At 36.6% G+C, this 13,079-nt stretch overlaps 1 protein-coding gene across 7 annotated transcripts in view; it reads right to left on the reverse strand.

Moving 5' to 3' along the window:
* The window catches only part of LOC102223875 (liprin-beta-2-like), a 71,929-nt gene that overhangs the window by 45,294 nt on the left and 13,556 nt on the right, over positions 1–13,079 (reverse strand). For all 7 annotated transcript variants that reach the window (XM_023351022.1, XM_023351027.1, XM_014473619.2 and 4 more), the window contains exons 2-3: positions 8,364–8,460; positions 3,822–4,030 (exon numbers count right to left, since the gene is read on the reverse strand). In XM_023351022.1, coding sequence (XP_023206790.1) covers positions 3,822–4,030; positions 8,364–8,445 — 291 coding nt within the window. In that variant the 5' untranslated portion in view covers positions 8,446–8,460. The remainder of the gene's footprint in view (positions 1–3,821; positions 4,031–8,363; positions 8,461–13,079) is intronic.

Consider the following 13,079-nt stretch of genomic DNA (forward strand, 5'->3'; position numbering starts at 1 on the left):
TCTGTTCTTGAGTTTGGGCCCATCGGATGCCAGAAAAGCGAACAAAGCAGCAACAGACTCATGAGCACAAACAAACACACCAAGATTCTCTTCCCCATTGAATCAAGTTGTAGTCACGGTGCTAGAAGACTTTAAACCAGTCTCCTGTGTCGGCCCCCATCTGTGCGTCTCATCATTTTTTTTTTCTTTTTGTTTAAAACCATTAGCCTGGGGTCCCATTTCCTGTATATTTTGCAGACACATTCATCAAAACAATGTACGCCACTTGTCATGACAACAAAAAAAAAACATGTACAGATAATGAATGAATGCACCACAAGCAAAAAGCAGCAGATTACAAGTAATTTATGCTCATCAAATAGAAAAACAAAGTAGAAAATTTATCTTTGGTAACATAAACTTTTGCAATCGAACTGTAATATATTTAACAGAAGAAAATTATTTGTTGTAGGTTTATGAGTTATTCTTAAAAATTGCTTAATAATTTGGGTAGTTAATACATTTGCCAAATTTATTTGTTGTTTTATTTATATGTTGTAGGGCAAATAAAACGTTTTATTTTGACAGACAATAAAAAATACCTGTCACAATCTTTTTTTTACAAATTTTTTTGAATTACGATAATAAAGTTAAATTGAATTTCATTTTCATTTGGTTAAATTAATATTCAACAAACTAAAGAGAGAATCCTCATTGTGCCATTAACATATAAACATTGAAATGAAACAATTTCAGCCGCACTGTAGGCTAGAATTGATCTCAACTGTTTCCATACTTTAAAATGCGCATTAAAAAAACCTTGATGGAAACAAGGCTAATTTCTGGTCATAAGTTCATGAGCTTAAGCTGAAGTACACTTAGGTTTATGCTGCAGGACAGTGATCCAAAGCATTCCAGAAAATTCCCTTCTAAAAGGCTAAGAAGCAGCTGATGTCAAAAACCCAAACTTAATTCTAAAGAATGAGATCTTGTGAATTGACCTTAAGCAAGCTGTCCATCCTCAAAACCCTTAAACATGTCTGAATTAACCCATTCTGTAAAGACAAGTTTGCCAAAATGAAAAAATATCCAAAGCCACCATCACAAATGCCAGATAGCAGATGTATCTGGCAAGGTGGGAGAACGAGTTACAAGTTTTTCACAGAGCCCCGGATTGGTTTGGATAGCAGATATTTAATTATGATAGCAACTTAATATACTGCACAGCTCCAATGGAAACCCAGAATCATCAGATTTGTAAGTACCAATTCCTGTTTTACTAACGATGACTAACGTTTTATTTTGTAACCAGGTTGCTGTGTATTTCAAACTTCTGCCCAGGTCTGTAATATTGAAAATGAGATCCAGATCTCAATGGGGTTTACCTGGTTAAATAAAGGAAATAGAAATAGAAGGTCAAACATGTCCTTTGGTCCTGAGTGTGATGATCAAAATGCTGAAGAGATTGAAGACCCCAAACAATGCTTTAAATGTGTGAATATCATACATTACATTCATTATGTGTTACTCCTAATACTATTCTGAACGAGGGGACTTTTAGTCAGTTTAATGTGAAACAATGCATACAAGTCAACAAGAAAATACACTTTATTTGTGATTACTAATCTCTGGGCAGGGAATCCGCTTTTCCAATATCTTGTATCTGAAGACAAACATTTGAGTCAGCTCTAATGAGTGGCAGTCACAAGTCATCTGATAATCCTTCCTGTGTATATGTATGAGTTTCACTGTGAAGTATCCCAGGAGAGAAGCCCCAGGATTGAAGACTAATTATGAAGCTCCAATGTCTTTGATCCTGCTCCTTTTAGGTCAGCGGGGAGGTGCAAGAGAAGAAAAAAGTTAGACTGGAAGAGTACAAGCTTCTGTTTTAGATGTCTTGATGATCTGCCAGGCGTTTATTCATCCATTTTAAAAACTTGCACATGAGCAGCTTTTTGTTTCAGCAAAGATTTGGGGATTTTCCCAGTTGTTTCTCAGTCCATTTCAAGAAAAAATGGCTGTGATAGTCGGGGGGGGGGGAGGGTTGGATTAACTGCCTACCAAATGGATTGCCAAACCATCACACATCATTGTTTCCATAAACTTTAATTATATAATTTTGAAAATCTTAACTGAACCTTTTCATTTGAAATAGATAACTTATAGAAGGGTGTGGACAACACCATTCAAGCTCTCTGTTTATGAAGACAATACCCATTGTCTCTTTGCAGTTGAGCTTGGTGATCCAGCTGCAGTTGGTTGTTACCATCGGTGGCCAAAATTGTTCGTGGCATATTTATCTTTTTTTGTCAGTTAAATAATTAAAATATTTAATTAAAATGTTATGCATTTGATTTTTCCCAATGCATGTCCTTTTATAAATGCATAATACCACGAGTTAGTTTTTTTATACACACACAGTTTTATACCAAACTATCACTCTAATGTTTCTCTATATAAACGGTCTTGAATTTTAATGCATTATAGGAAATAAGTCTTACGGTATGCAAGTGTAAAATTGGGGAGAGCTGAGAATACAACATTGTAATGTGTTGAATTGAATATTATTGCTTTCAATTCTGAAAAATAAGACAATTCAAAACCAGTTACTCTTTTCTACAATCATCCCCTCAACTGTGCACAACATTCTCTTCGCACATGATTGACAATTAAGGTCATGTAAAGTGCATTCACATTCATAAAAATAATGAACTTTTGCACTGAAAATAGGCAGCAAAAAGTAGCAGGAACAGGAAGCAGAAGACAAGAGGAAACTCAACAAAACAAAGAAGCAGAGAATAAGGGCGGAATGAACAGTGGGTGAAAGCAACATGGGAGACATCTGCTGCTGAGACAATGCGCAAGCTGAAAATCTTCAGCTGCACCCATCTCCATTATTCTGCATACAATTTGACTTTGCTTTCTGCACAGAAAACAGCAACCTCTGCAGGACAAAGCTCAGCAACAGCAGCCAACTGCTTCTGACAGCACAACCAGCTCTATGAGAGTAATCTGATTACTAAGAGCATAAAGACTCTCAGTCAGGACCCTTTTTTTTTTTTTACTAATACTTAAAACTTCCCACTTGAAAAACACATCCAAGAACAAACCCGGCAACTATCTTTCAAACATTGCAAGACAATACTTTCAACTTTTTGGAGCAGTTTTACCTTACCTCAGAGTAACAGTCCAAAGAAATCACGTCCTCCTGCCAGAGACTTGGCTGCTTGAATATAAAGCTGCCTCATTTACATTTACAAAACAGACTTGCATGAGAAAAGAGAGGATGGGTGACTAAACGTGCATAGTCTCAGTGAGTGGGGAGACTCTGCACTACTATATAGAGAGAGAGCGAAGGGGAAAAAGAGGGAGAAGGAGAGGTAAAAGCTGACGTAAACAGAGAAGTTGTAATGACTGAGAGGCCACAAAGGGCCGACAGACGGTGTAAGGGAGGGAACGTAGTACAGGAAGTCAATAATAGTTAAGTTGTAATGGTGTCTCCAAGGAAAACTTACCAGAACATGTTCTAACTCTACTTGTTCTTTTAGTAATAAAACACTCACTCCAGTTCTCCAGGTGTTTTAGGGTGACAGAAACAATGAGGAGTGGCAAGTCAGGGTAAACATTTAACTCACTTTTTAAATGTTTTCTTTCTAAAAGCACCTTGCACCACACAATTTTGTCATGCAGGCCATTTTATGGGTTGTTTAAGCATCTGATTAGTAAAATAGAGATAGTAAAATAATCCACCAATATTTATATACACTTCTTTTATGAAATTGCTTAAAAAAAGTTGAAGCAAATACATGGAGAGTGTTTGTCATTTCAGATCCTGTACTTACACTTCCAGTCTGCAGCCAATCGATGAGAGCCTGTGCCGTTTCTAGAGGCAGTTGAGCTCTGAGGTTGTCTCTCTCCTCCTGATTGGGCTGAACCTCCAGCGCAAGTTTGAGCTCCTCGGCTAACTGGACGACCTGCAGTGGACCGGCGCTGACAGGAGAACCCAGATCGTACACAGTGCTGGAAAACTCCATCGCTGCTGCCCTTGAACCTGAGTGGTGAGACGGGATGATCACTCACTATTTCATTAATTCACCTTATAAAATTGGAAAATGAATTGGAAAAGCAAATCTGTGCTAATGTCTCATTAACAGAAAATATATTCAACACACTGAGGTACAGCTAAAAGAACAGGAAGCATGACTGAATCAGATCCAGTCATCTTGACGGCAGATTCCTAAATGTTCATGTGTCACCTGGATTATTGCCCTGTAACTCATATTTAAACAGTGATGGCAACAATAGCACATCTGGATACAGTCAAGTAAATGTGGCTATATAAAACAGCCACGTTATATGGTGGCTCAGCACAATAAATGGTCTAAATCAAGGAAAAGATTGGCAATCCTGTCTTAGAGTGGTCTTTAACCCCTCCTGACCCACTCTGCTTATAAAAACAGACTCCTGACTGTAAAAGTAAAATATTAAAAAGAAAAAACTCCCATTTCAACATAACAGCTGGCTTAGGATTAGCACCTAGTACCAATCTGCAACTTGAGTTTGGTGTCTGCCTGTTTCCACCTCCATCAAGGAACCTGCATTCTTCTTTTTGGTGGATGTTCTTTCTAAACATATTTTTCAGTCACAATATCATTTGCATAAAATAATCTGTGTGTATTATAATCCTCAAAAGAGAATCGGAGCTGGTAAAAATCTCAATTCAGCAGGTCAGACCTGGTAGAAAAGTTAAGCTCAGCAGCAGTCAGTAAATGCTTATTCGCAGGTAATGCTGCCAAATACATCCTCCATGGGGTGCTGCAGACCCCTTTGCACACCTGCTTCCCACAGTCACCTACACAGCTTCACTTATTTACAAAACATAAACTTTTACGTTTTGATTTTACAACAGATCACTGTAGTTTAAATTCTTCTTTTCAGTATGAACTTTATTTAGTTTCACATTCCTTAAATGTAGCCACCTTAAAGCAGGGAAAGCAATGCATGAGGAGCCTTGTTCAAGTTCCAACTACAGCACAAACCTAACTCTAACCCAACAAACAACAAATAGAGCACATTCACTTTATGTTCCCACCAGATCCAAAAACATTGTGGAATGTAATATGACCAACATATCTAAATTCTGTTGATAAGTGACTCTAATTTCCTTGTTAGTGATTGGCTGATGTTATCGCTAATGGGATTTTTAATGCGTTTCTATTTGCGGTCAGTGAGAGCTGGGATAGCGAGCCTCAGAGCACTCAGTGAGCTCAACGGGTTTTGAAGCAGCTGTAGGAACTGTAAACAAAAGCATCATTTTAGTCTAAAATAAAGCTAAAAGATTTAAGGTGCTGCTAGTGGAGGTCCCAGGCTCTCGTTATTTATCGCATGGTGTGATGACAATCTTCTTGACCTAAATGCATAAATGTTTCACATGTAGTGAGGAAGAAGAAATACTTGACCAATTTGGGAAAAGTGCTAAATAATCACCTAAATTTATGATAAAAACCTTTTTTTCTTTTTTAAAAAGAAATCTTGTTCTATCTGCTAACTAGCCAAAAACAGTCTGCACCTCATAACTAAAGTATGCTCAAAAATTATTGGTGCTGTACAGATGTGTGAATGTTTGCATGAGCGGGTGAATGACTGAATGTGATATAGACTTGATAAAGCGCTATTCAAGTACAAGCCATTTATCATGTCTCCCCACTATGGCAAAGGGAGCTCAGTAGTAAGGCTGAGTGTATTACCCTCCAAAAATAAAAGCATCTTTTATCCTGTTGTCCTCTTTTAGTACGGTATATTAAAGTCACTACATGACTGACTTAATTATTCTAAATCTTTTATTCCATCTGCATTTAGTCATCAAAATTTTGGACCTAAATAACTCTGCAGCTGCTCCTCTGTTTGTGGAACCCCCCCCATGAATATAATATTAATCTGTCTCTTTGTTATTTTTAAAGTCTGACCACTGACTTTAACTGAGATAAGTGAAGCATGCCATGGTTTAAATGTTTTTTCTGGTTTCTTACCGATGTGCTCTGAGAATAACTTAGGTTGACCAGCCACTTATAGGAAAGTTCACCAGTACATTTGTAAAAAGCTATTGATACAATTAACACTACTGAGGTAATTCTGTAAAAATACTAATTTGCATAACAATCAATCAACCCTACCTCAGCCCACTTGAGCTTTCACAGCTGGGAATGAAGAGTACGTTGCTGGTGGAAGCTAAAATCTTCTTTAACATGTTATGCACATTCAGCAAAAACCTTCTGTGATACTTGTTAGTCAAAAAGACAGAAGCAAAGGTCAGAGGTATTTACTGGAAAAGCCAAAAGATGTCAATAAAAATGTTCAGCTGCAGAGAGGGGTCAAAAAAGCTGAGCATGAGCACAAAGCTGTTGAGGCATTTTAAAACTGATGGTCTTGAGATTTACTCAGTATCAGTAAAGCTCTTATATCTACACTAGTGCATTCCTAGAATAAATAATCATAGTAGCTAATATAAAAAACCCTTTAAATGTTAATAAAATGGTCAAAGACTGAAGTGGAAAATTAGAGCAGAAATCTGTCAAAATCTGTGGCAATTAACTCTGAAAATATGGTGCAAATTCATCAGGAAGACAGAAAGTGATAAAATGTGGCTGAATACATTAACACAGGGGTGCCCAAAGTCGGTCCTCGAGGGCCGGCATCCTGCACGTTTTAGTTCTCTCCCTGGTGGCACCAACAACCTTCTCAGCATGTCAATGTTCTTCTTAGGCCTTCTAACGAGCCATCATTTGATCCAGGTGCGTTAAACCAGGGAGAGAACTAGAACATGCAGGATGCCGGCCCTCCAGGACTGACCTTGGGCACCCCTGCATTAACATAAACAATATTTATATTCCACACTTTATTTTTCACTTCCAATCCTTATAGACTTGGAAAATACTTTTCTTGATTCCATAAGAGCTCTGTGTTTTGTATATACTTATGCTACATGTTTCTGATCTCTAATATATCCAATCTGAAATGTATCCATCTGTCTTTTTCTCTCCCTCTGTGTTACTGGACAGATGCTTTCTGTTTTCCCACATCATATTGATGGATAACATTAAACATTTACCCTTCTGTTACTCAAATCTGTACTAGTCAAGGCTGAGAGGGCTGCAGCAAACACCCCCCTCTTTTTTTTTTACACACAAACACACATCTAAATGAGCCTCTTTGAATTTGTGCTGCCCACTCCTTTGCCACTGATTAACCTACTTATACAAGTTTACTTTCTCGCTGTGTTTTTCAATAAAGCAGTGAGACTCTGCCGTATTAACTGAGAAAATTCAGCAGCCAGATCAAATGAGCAAAAAGAGATGAAAAGGGAAGCTAAAGTTTATAGTCTACTGTAGACTCTGATGTCAAAATAATATCTTTCAATAAGTAGACTGTTAAATGTTGGCTGACTTTAGAAATTTAGTTTTATTGACAATTTCATCAAGTTTGGTTCAAAGTCAAAACTATTTAATGAAAAATTTTCTTCATTTGTGGTCTCTTTATAAACAACTTGGGAGAAAGTGGCTTAGCTGACACAGAACAATACGCATAAAGAAGTCCTGACAAAATAGACATTAATATGAGCAAAAGGATTTCAAGTTTTCTTTTGAGAACAAAAGACATTAAGTCCTGCTTTCAGACTTCGAATGTGTGCTCTCGAATTATGGCAGAAAAATTCCCAAATGCACCCAGTACAACACTTTCATTCTTCTGGCTGAGAGATTGCCAGGCAACAGTACTTTTTTGTTCCAAGTGCGAGCAGAAAATGATTTGCAAGCAAGCGCAGAGGTTTGCAAGGTGAGATTTGATCCAAGCAGATACAAGTTTTGAGTGCGAGGAGAAAGGTTTGAGAAAGCACAGTGAATATTTGAAAGCGAGCAGACGTTTTGAGTAAAAGGATTTCAAGTTTTGAGAAGAAAGACACTAAGTCCTTTCAAATTAAAAATGTAACTACTTGTGTATTAAAAGTATTAAAAGTTTTGAGAACAAAAGACAAGAAATCCTGCTTTTGGACTGAAAATGTGCGCTCTCAAATTGACAGAAAAATTGAGCCTGCATTTGGGTCCACATCAAGCATCATCATAACATTAATGTGAGTGTGAAATCTGGAAAACTTAATGTAAATGTGAATATGATAGAACACAGTAGTTCAAACATATTGAGACATTTATTTATTTTTTTAAAATGTTAATTTGTTGTGTATAAATGTGCAAAATGTGGTTCAAGATGTTTCTCTCAACTACAACAGCGGTCTCCATCACTACACCAACATTTTTTCAAAATACAGACTACATTTAACCCTTTTAACCTCTATCATCACACAGTCAACCCCTCCTGCCTCTGCCTCTTACCTGCAATGATGTCGTCCATCTGCTCCAATGCAGCCTCCAGCATGTGACTGGCCTCCGTTTCCATTGTGACGGCAGGAAGCATCAGACCTAAAATACTCTGGTGTAAATAGAGAACAAAGGAAAGGAACTTAACATCTGACTTTATATTTTATTGAAAAGTAGAGCATATTCAAATGAAAAAATAATTATATTAATAAATAACCTTCAGGATAAATGTAGCAAGATAAAAAGGCAGCATTGGAGATGTAAAAGTTTCAACAAGCTATAAAGCAGTGCAATAAAGAATTTATTTAGCCCAACTTTCTGTGGGTTTGGCAATCTAATCTTTGAGAATAGAGTAAGTGCTACATTCTCCCTACGGACATCTGAGTGTGCAAATAACTTGGATCCAAAGTCTATCAGTTATAGATCAACTGATCAGGCTTTACTAGCTGGTACTGATTTCTGCTTTTCTTAGCCTGGCCTGTTGATTCAGATTTTTTAAATTATGGAATATAAAAGATTTGCAGAATCCTTATGTCATTTCAATAATTAAATATAATGGAAATGTATCATAAAGATAAAAATGTGCCATAAGTTGATGTGTTTGCAGACTCAAAAGAGTAGGAGTTTTCACTTTTACTGCATTTATTTACCAGTGAAAAATTAGTAAAGAAGCAATAACTGACCTGCCGTTTACCTCTCTCAGCCGGTCAAGAGAACATTTGTCAGTTTCAATCACTACTTTGATTGTTGAATAACTTCAGTTGCAGAAGACACCTATTAATGAATCATTAGATTGACATTGCCTATATAATCTCTTACCCTCATCCTCAATACTGACCCAAATGACCGAATATGTTTGTTAAAATCAAATTTTCATGATGGTGTAGTTTTAATGACTTACCAACAGAGGTCAGTAGATTTCATTCATTCTTTACAAATTTCCCTTACATTTGACCAAACACCTCTATGCTTAATTTATTGATTTTTTAGTTTAACACTGAATATTTAATTAAATACAAGTACTGCATGCAAACATATAATGCACATAACATCTGCAGCAAAATCATCAACATCATCAGTTATCCACATATTTATTAACGTAGGAGATATTCTCCCTGTTATCACTGAATTTGGTTTCCCCTCTAACTTCTGCCACATTGGGTTTTTTTCTTGCTCTGCACCCTTCCCATCCTCTTTTCTGCCATCCCCTCACTGCCTGCCACTCATGCCTTTTCAGTCATCACTCCTTCAAGGCCCTCATCCCTCTGTCATGCTGTCATGCCGACTTACTAACAAATAGGCAACTACGTGCAAATCGAGGGGAAGGGCGGTGATGTAATCTGTGGATGCCTTGAGAGAATAAACCCCCTACATAGCAGACTAATGTTCATCTGAATTAGCAGCAACTTTCACTCCATTACGATGGCTGATGCTCCAAATGAAACACACTTTATAGAATTACAATATTGTGCTACAATAAAGATTTGTCAGTTAAACACACAAACATTAGCTACACGGACAAACGTATGCGTTTAAGACAAGCCTTGTAATTCAATAATTTATTATAATAATATCCATAATATCAGGCCAATTGAAACCAACAATGACAGCACCATTCAGACTTTATGACAGAATGACTCTGTTTAACAGCTCTGTGAAAACATTTGACCATCAACACAACAATGTTGCCTTTGTTTCTGCAGCATGTGCCTGTATGTGAGGAAGTCAGGAAATTAGTTTTCTTGTGAGACTGCATAAACAGGAGGTGCTGATGCAGGATTTACAGTCTTGTTCCAGCACAGAGCTGACAGGACAAACTGCAAAGAGCAACAAACCCTTGGATGCATTATTCGCTGTTAGGATTGTCTTCATATATATATATATATATATATATATATATATATATATATATATATATATATATATACAGTGCAGACCAAAGGTTTGGACACACCTTTCTAATTCAATGGGTTTTCTTTATTTTCATGACTATTTATAAGGCAGGAAATTCCACTTATTAACCTGACAGGGCACACCTATGAAGTGAAGACCATTTCAGGTGACGACCTCTTGAAGCTCATCAAGAAAATGCAGAGTGTGTGCAAAGCAGTAATCACAGCAAAAGGTTGCTACTTTGAAGAAACTAGAATATAAGGGGTATTTTCAGTTGTTTTACACTTTTTTGTTTAGTGCATATTTCCACATGTGCTATTCATAGTTTTGATGCCTTCAGTGTGAATCTACAATGTCAATAGTCATGAAAATAAAGGAAACTCATTGAATTAAAGGTGTGTTCAAACTTTTGGTCTGTACTATATATATACTGTATATATACGTATATAAAGCAATTTATATAAAGCTCTCCAAGCACCTCAAAATGTCTTCTACTTGGAATAAAAATAAATTATTGTTCACAGTAAAGACATTATCTCTTTTGGTGGGGCTTTTTTTTTAAAAGAATTTGAAAGAAAAAGAAATCAAGCAAAAACAACTTCTAAGGAAATGAGCCAACAATGACAATGTAATCTTTTCCCATAAAGATTACCCATCTGAAAAACTAGTTTTCTTACATGACATAAACTTACATCAACATCCGCCACAGTGCTACATCTGAAACATGTTCTACGGTTTACAGCTACTACACACAGCTTCCAGTACTTCAGAAGTTAAACAGCCCCGAGGTTCCTGTTGCAGTAGATGTAACATGTTTCATTGTCATTTTGAAACCAACAGGATTTGCAACTCTTTCTATAACAACCACCCAAGAAAGCAAGTCAAACACGTTTCATACTGACAGTGCAGTTCATGACAACAATGCATGACAAATCTGCAACTCTGTTCAGAAGCTTCCTCACACACGCAAGCGCTCAGACACCCTGTGCAAACACCTAACGCCCCCTCTACGCTGCTTTAGTGGGATAAGCTGCTAACCAAAGAGCCACTAATCCCTGAACCTGCAGGGCAAGCACATATGTTGTCAGAAATCAACACCAGTGCCCTGCATGCTTAGAGCACGAATACAAGCATCTATTAGTTCGGGAGTCTAGTGCACATATAAGTACTCAACAAACAACACAGCACATCTAATCGGTATTATTATTCATAAAGATGCTATGTGATAACATCAAACATCTGCAAGGTGTCTGAATGCGGTCATATCAAGAGATCTGTTCCATTTACTGGCTTCAATGAAAGAGCTGAAAACAAAGAGGTTTCAATCCAGAGCTTCCTCTTTTCACCTCCGGGGCTCGTGATAGTCCAGATATAAAACATTGGTGAACATGAACTTGAAGAAGATGGGAATCAAGTACTCTGCCACAACTAACCTTGAAAGAATATAAACTAAAATATGAACATGGTAAATTAAATCTCAGTGGATTTTTTAAACTCTACCTGATAGAAGTATTTTCTCTTTTAAAATATATTTACAGGTACAATAACCACTGTGAGGTCTAATGTGAACCTTTTCAGTGTATGATGATTGGTATCACTATTAATGATCCCAAACAAGCATAGGAAAATATAGTCTCGCATTTCTAGGCTGAAAACATTTTTTCATAACAAAAAGAAAACACTACAATATCCAGTTTGCTGTATTCAAGTGTGTTATGTTTGATAATATTTTACCTTAACAAGCACAAAAATCCACTGTGCAATATGAAACCAACTTTAAAAGGAACGTGTAAAAAGATCTCCAAATTGGTAAATGGTGAAAAGACTGAATATATATAGTGCTTTTTTTGTCAAACCGACCTGTGAAAGTCCTTTACACTAAAGCCACATTCATCAAGTCGAATTTACAGACATTCACACACCGATGTACAGATTTGTAAGTACTTTGCCCAGGGGCATGAGACATGAAAAAGCTGGAATAGGACTTGCAATTTTACGGTTGCAAGATGTCTACTCTTTACACAAAACCACAGTTACCTTGCAAATTGAAAATCATAAAAAAACAACTAGAGCCTAAAACAGTCCCAACTCATTGCCCACTTGAGATTACTCTCCGGAAAGTGAATTAATAGCTATTGTATTTGACGTAATTAACAAAAAAAAAGTAAGTAAGTAAATTAATAACTAATTTGAAAAATACAAAAATGTTTTGAGTTTTGCAAACTCCTGAACAACAAGCCATTTCTCCTTCATACAACGCATTTTCATACCAATATTATAAAATGTTTGTTATTTAAAAAAACCTGTAACAAACAATTATACATTAGCTCCTGTATTTCAATTTTCAAATATATATATATATATATATATATATATATATATATATATATATATATATATATATATATATATATATATATATATATATATATATATATGTTAAACTAATGCAGAGTGGGGCAGCAGTACTACAAAACCAGTGTCAAATGCAGAAAAGCAGGACATAGAGAAGATATAAGAGGATAATTTCAGAGCTGAGTTTGTGAGCTTGCAAACTAGCTAGATTATCTTTCTGCGTATATCACAGTGGGTAGGCTGTGATATGTGAACCGTGACTGATGCAGTGCTGTGGGGGGGCAAGAATATAAGTTTAATGTGCCTCACAGCACTGCAAAGCTGTCTGCTGAGCTACTAGCTCTCTTTTGTCCTTTTTAGTCTCGTTAAAGTGCATCTGACTTGCCTTCACTTTGGTTTTTCTCTGCTTAGCGCTCTCAGTGAAATGTGTTTCCTGTTCATATTATCCAATTCTTTCCTTTGTCAGTGTTCTGTGTTAAACTC

The sequence above is a fragment of the Xiphophorus maculatus genome, chromosome 2, assembly GCF_002775205.1.
Source record: "Xiphophorus maculatus strain JP 163 A chromosome 2, X_maculatus-5.0-male, whole genome shotgun sequence".
Classification (NCBI taxonomy): Eukaryota; Metazoa; Chordata; class Actinopteri; order Cyprinodontiformes; family Poeciliidae; genus Xiphophorus; species Xiphophorus maculatus.